This window comes from Neophocaena asiaeorientalis, unplaced genomic scaffold (genome assembly GCF_003031525.2).
Source record: "Neophocaena asiaeorientalis asiaeorientalis breed wild unplaced genomic scaffold, Neophocaena_asiaeorientalis_V1.1 scaffold232, whole genome shotgun sequence".
Taxonomy (NCBI): domain Eukaryota; kingdom Metazoa; phylum Chordata; class Mammalia; order Artiodactyla; family Phocoenidae; genus Neophocaena; species Neophocaena asiaeorientalis.
The window spans coordinates 230,680-237,066 of record NW_020175672.1 but is presented as its reverse complement, the minus strand read 5'-3'; the positions used below and the strand labels follow the sequence as shown (position 1 = coordinate 237,066).

The 6,387-nt window shown below is 39.6% G+C and overlaps 1 protein-coding gene across 2 annotated transcripts in view; it reads left to right on the top strand.

Annotated features, from left to right (window-relative positions):
- Positions 1–508, top strand: part of LOC112390775 (folate receptor alpha-like) — a 6,471-nt gene extending 5,963 nt beyond the window's left edge. For both annotated transcript variants that reach the window (XM_024731842.1, XM_024731843.1), the window contains exon 5: positions 115–508. In XM_024731842.1, the coding sequence (XP_024587610.1) occupies positions 115–395 (281 nt within the window). In that variant the 3' untranslated portion in view covers positions 396–508. The remainder of the gene's footprint in view (positions 1–114) is intronic.
- The last annotated feature ends 5,879 nt before the right edge of the window (positions 509–6,387 follow it).

Sequence of the window (6,387 nt, the reverse complement as noted above, 5' to 3'; positions counted from 1 at the left end):
TTGGAGGTGGAGGGGGTGTGTGGAACGAGTATATGGAGATTTGAGGCTGTGGGGCTGGTGGAACAAGAGACGGTTCTGGACCCAGTGGCTACAGGTCTTCCATCCTCCCCACAGGGTATAACCAGTGCCCAGTGAGAGCTGCCTGCCACCGCTTTGACTTCTACTTCCCCACGCCTGCTGCTCTGTGCGATGAAATCTGGAGTCACTCCTACAAAGTCAGCAACTACGGCCGGGGCAGCGGCCGCTGCATCCAGATGTGGTTCGACCCGGCCCAGGGCAACCCCAACGAGGAGGTGGCGAGGTTCTACGCTGAGACCATGAATGGGGCTGGGCTCCATGAGGCCTGGCCTCTGCGTTTTGGCCTGGTCCTAATGCTGCTCTGGCCGCTCAGCTGAGCTCCTTTTACTTTCTGACACCTGGACATCCCTGCCCTGTTAAGAGCCGCAGCTCCCAATTTGTCAGTTTCTGTTTCTTGGTGGGAACTCTTGACTGTTTGAATAAAACCAGACACCCCACATGTGTCGGTCGTGTAAGTCATTTGAGTGTGAATGGAAATGTGACTTGTGCTTCCCAGTTCCCACTGATTGAAGCTAGTTAGACTTGGTCAGTTCCCAGCTCTGATACTTGCTATGAACTTGCCAGATAACTTAACTATTCTTCCAAGCTAGGACACAGTCATACCTTTCAATTTCATTTTTCACTACAGCTCTGGTCTAGAGCCAGGCCCAGGATTTTATCATTTGAGTTGGACCCAAGCCTCCCAGGGTTAACTGTTCTGCCCTGTGCTCAGCTCTCCAATAGAAGAGAGGGGAATAGGAGTGTCCGGCATGTTCTGGATGGCTGGCTGGGAAGAAGTGAAGGGTAGCCACAGGAACTCTAACCCCCTAACAGATAACACCCCAAAGCGCTATCTGCCGGGCACCATCCCAAATGCATCTTAAAGGGATAACAGACCCCAGGCCTGACTAGAGGAGCTAAGCCTGAGCTAGTCTGGCAGAGCTAGGGTTGGAACCCAAACCTAGATGCCTAGAGCAGGTCCCAAACCAATGATCTGACAGATTTTTAGGCAGTGTTCCTACATTAAGCATAATTTGTAGAAGTTATAATAAGCTAGGTTATGTTACAGCAACATCCCTAATATCTCAGTGCCTTAACACAACTAACACTGATTTCTTGCTCAAGCTATGGTGCTTAATATGGGTTGTCAGGGGGATTCTGCTTGTCACTTAGGGGCCCAGGCTGATGGAGACTTCATTTCATTTCACACTTCATTTCACACACTTCCACGAGACAGGAATAGGGAACTTGGTGAATTCCATATAGGCTCTTAAAACTTCCACCCATCACTTATTTCATTGGCTAAATCTAGTCATGACCATGACTAACTTCCAGGAGGCCAGGAAAAATACGGTCCTAACACACGCCTGGAAGCAGAGGGGAATCAGGGTATTTGTCAACAGACTTACAGGCTGCTACAAAGACCTTATTATGTTATGGTCAGTTATATTTCTGGCATGGTCATGGTTACAAATTTAATTTTTCAGTTAGATCCTGGCAAGAAGAACCAACTCTTTGAACTTATACATAGAACTATATCAACACAAAAAGTGGAGCAATGCACTGGCCACCACCCTAGTCACTCTTGTGAACACAGCCATTCAATGTATCGTTCTCTATAGAGCCAGTGACACTATTTATACATATGACTTATTTACAGATATATTAGAATTAGTGAAATTTAAGATAAGTACCATCTCAATCCAATATACCTTATCAAAGGCCTATTTTGCTGTTTCTGAACTGTTTCTAAAAATACTGCTTAGAATCCCACTTTCTGTAGTTGTCATCCTCAACTTCTGAGGAGTCATTAGCTTGAGGATGTATTAATAATTTTCCAAATTAAGATTTCCTAGAGCAGAAGTACTGGCATAAAAATAGACATAGAGATTAATGAAACAGAATTGAGAGTCCAGAAATAAACCCTTATATTTATAGTTGATCGATTTTTGACAAAGGTGCTAAGGCAATTCATTGGGATAAAGGATAATCGGTTCAATAAATGTGCTGGTACAATTGATTATCCACATACAAAAAGATGAATTTAGACCTTCAACTCATAACATAAACAAAAATAACTCAAAAGGGATCATAAACTTAAATGTAACAGATAAAACAATAAAAACTTTAGAAGAAAACAGGAGAACACCTTCCAGACCCTGTGTTAGGCAAAGATTTCTTATATTAATGCTTCCACCCATCGTTTGTTTCTTTTTTGGACCAAAAACACAGTCAATCACTGAAAAAACTGATAAACTGGACACCATCAAAATTCAAAACTTCTGCACTTCAAAAGACATCATTAAGAAAATAAAAGACAAGAAATAGCCAAGAGGAAATATCTGCAAAACACATATCTGATAAAGGACTTGTACCCATAATATACAAAGAATACCGACAACTTAATAAGACAAACAACAAATTAACTAATGGGCTAAAGAAATGAATAGATATCTTATCAAAGAAAGTACACGAAAAGATGCTCAACATCATCAGTCATTAGGAAAATGCAAATTAAAACCAAGATGAGATACTATTTCATACCCACTAGAATAGCTACAATAATAAGACAGGCAATAACAAATGTTCATAAAGATATAGAGAAACTGGAACCCTCCTCTATTGCTGATGGGAATATAAAACGGCACTGTCCTTTGGAAAACAGTGTGGCAGTTTCTCAAAAAGTTAACACAAAACTGTCATACAACCCATCAATTCTACTTCTAAGCACCTACTCAAGAGAAATGAAAACACATATCCACACGAAGACTTGCATGTGAATGTTCATAGCGGCATTAGTCATAATAGCCCCAAACTGAAAATAAGCTCAATGTCCATCAACTGGTGAGCAGACAGACAAAATGTGTTGTATCCATACAACAGAATACTATTCAGCAATAAAAAGTAATGAACTACTGACATATGCTATGTCATGGGTGAATCTTAAAAACATTATGCTAAGTGAAAGTCCATTTGTATGAAAGTTCCAGAAAAAGCAAATTTAGAGAGACAGAAAGTACACTAGTGGTTGCCTGAGGCTGGATTTCGGAATAGGGATTAACTGTAAATGGGCACAAGGGGGATGAAAATGTTCTAAAACTCATTTATGATCAGGTTGCACCACTCCACAAAGTCACTGTAAACGTTAAATGGGTGAATTTTATGACATGTAAAATGAATGAATGAATGAGTGATTGCCTATAGAATACTCTCCCTTGCAAAGGTAGCATATAAGGAATTTTATATATTTCTGAAATTTCTGTGGAGTGTACCCATGAGGGGATGCATTCTAAGGAATTTAGCATCTGGCTCCATAAAAATCTATCATCTGAGCCAAACTCTATTCCATCATGAACTTTGAGAAACTGGTTGGACCAACGTGGCAGTCGAGGAGGGAGTCAGTACTTGGTGTAGATGTAAACAATACCAATAGGGATGCTTAGGAGACTGGCCCACTGCCAAGAATTTTTTTTTAGAGAGAGTATTTATTGCGGTTGGCACAAGTATGGTCTACTGAATTGAGGGTTAGAGACCACAGCCAGGGGAAACAAAAAGGGCTGCATCATATGACTAATCAAAAAAAGAACATGAAGCACATTAGCAAAAATACCAACATAATAACCACAATCATATCGCCTTCATCGACTTCCCTAATTCTTTAAAAATTGTTTCTTGTTACCTGTTTGTGGCTTAGCATCTTTCTCCATAGAAGTCTTCTGCTTTGGGGCTGGAATTTTTCTGGAAGTCTCAAGTCCCAGGGCTCTGACAGCTTGAGTCATCCAAGCATTAGTTTATGGTGGTGATGTCAGATCCATGAGTCTATTTTCCAGTCAGTCAATTATGGTACGATCTTCAGGAAAACAAAAGGAGAGAAGAGAAACTCCTTGTTAGCACAAACGGAAGATCGGTCAATCTATTAATTTCTAATACCAGAATAAAAGAGGGAACAATTTTCACTGGGGTGTAATACAACAGAGCATGAACTTACTGTCAACTGCTATATTTCATGAGGTCTCAGTTGATAGCTGTTTTGAGGAGAACATATTATTAGAACCTGGAGAGGGAGAGGTGGACAAGGAGAGTTTGTCTTCTCAATCAATTTAACAAACTTATTTTTTATAATTCCATTTGTCTTCTCTATTGCCTCAGCTCCAAGGGAGATATGGACAGTGGATGTATTTAGAAATCTTGAGGGCCTCACAGTCTGTTTTGTAAGATGTGCATGAAAATTACTATCAATAATAAAAGGTTATTTTAAAATAAAGGATAAAATCATCTTGGAAATAGATTTGTTGACAGTCGTCATGCAGACCCTTGCTTATTAAAATGCGTGTGCTTTTACTCATGTGGGAAAGTCTGCGATCACTAAACATTCACAGACACAATCCTTTACCTTGTATAAAAATCCTCTAGAAAGGATGAATTCTTCTCTTTACTCTAACATCTTTCTCCACAATGTGAACATGATGTACAGGGCAGCTCTTATGATACTGATAAGCTGAATTTTAAAACACGGAGCATACCAATTATACCTAACTATTTTTAGCATCCCTCCTTGCCTCCTTCTTTACTTATGAGTACCATGCTATGAGGGAACAAATTTTTTATGTATTCTAGCAGCTGTCTGGGAAGTGCCAAGATGATTTTGGTGTAAAATATGCCTTGATAGTTTTATTATTCTGAATTTAGGACCTGATCTTGGAGAAGGGAAACAGAAAAAAAAAAAAAGTGTTGTCAGGAAATAGCCTCAGTCTTGGCTGTGTTATTAATACGAAAACTATATTTTATAACAACCTTGTCACCAAGAATTTTAACTTCTCTAGAAATGAGGGATCCTATTGTTTCATGTTATATCATGACCCAAGAGCATGATGCAAGTCAGCACAAAGCCCAAAAAATTAACATGCTTTTTTGAGAAGTGAAAGTTCAAATTCAGGTTGATAAGGACCTAAACTTTGCTATGAGGGCAAAACACACAGGAAACAAAAAATAACTTTTATTTGTTCGTGTTAACAATAGACTGTATACTCGAAGACCATTTTACTTACAAGTGACCAATATTATTTAAAGCTTTATGCTTCTTAAAATAGAAGTAATCTGAAGAAGCACTTCTGGAATGACAGAGTAAGGACATCTGAAAATCCACTCCTCCATAAAAGCAATAACACTGGCAAAATTTGTCAAAATCAACTTTTCCAGAACTCTGGAAATTAATCAAAGCTTTCAAAAACCTACGGAGAATTTATTCAAGAAAAATGGCTGAATATCAGTAGGAACAGTGAGCTTTGTGGTACTTTTATTTGCTTTTTCCCATCCTCCTCTCCCCAACTCCACAGTAGTCTCCAAAATCAGCAGCCTCACAACTACAGTAGCTATGAAAACCAGTGGCCTAGCAGCCACTAGAGGGGGCAGAGTGGGTATGGATCTCCCCAAAAAGCCCTATCCCTAGAGAACTGTCACTACTTGATCTATCTGGAAGCACTATTAAGAGCCCCATTCACAAGGCTTGTCTGACTCAGAGCCCACCCAGTGAGAAACCCAATGCCTAGGTGTTTGTCTAAATAATCAGCAGCAAATTATTTGACATCCCAGCTTCCTATCAGTTGTGGCAAACAAGAGGCAGGACAAAAAACTTAAAAGGAACATCAGGGAATGAGATGCCAAAAGGGAGCTTTGAAAAGCTCTGACATCTCTACCTGGGGATCTTGAATTCATGTGTATTTGCAGAACTGTGAATATGTCCAGGAAATACCTGAGAAGGCTCCAATCCCTCAGCTCTGGGTTAGGTGATGATCCAAAGGTAAGATCCATGAAAGAAAGAACTGATAAGCTAGATTTAATCAAAATTAAAATTTTTTGCGCGATTAAAGACATTGTTGGAAATTCCCTGGAGGTCCAGTGGTTAGGACTCAGTGCTTTCACTGCCGGGGCCTGAGTTTGATCCCTAGTTGAGGAACTAAGATACTGCAAGCCGTGCAGCATGTCAAAAAAAAAAAAAAAAGGCATTATCAAGAGAGTGAAAGGTGAAAGGACAAGCCACAGACTGAGAGAACATATTTGCAAAAGATATATCTGATAAATGCCCGTTATCCAAAATATACAAAGAACTTTTAAAACTAAACAATAAGAAAACAACCTGATTAAAAAAATGGGCAAAAGATATTAATTAACGAATACTTCATCAAAGAAGATATACAGATGGCAAATAAGCATATGAAAACATGTTGCACATTATATGTCATTAGGAAGTGCAAATTAAAACAACAACATGGGGCTTCCCTCGTGGCACAGCGGTTAAGAATCCGCCTGCCAATACAGGGGACATGGGTT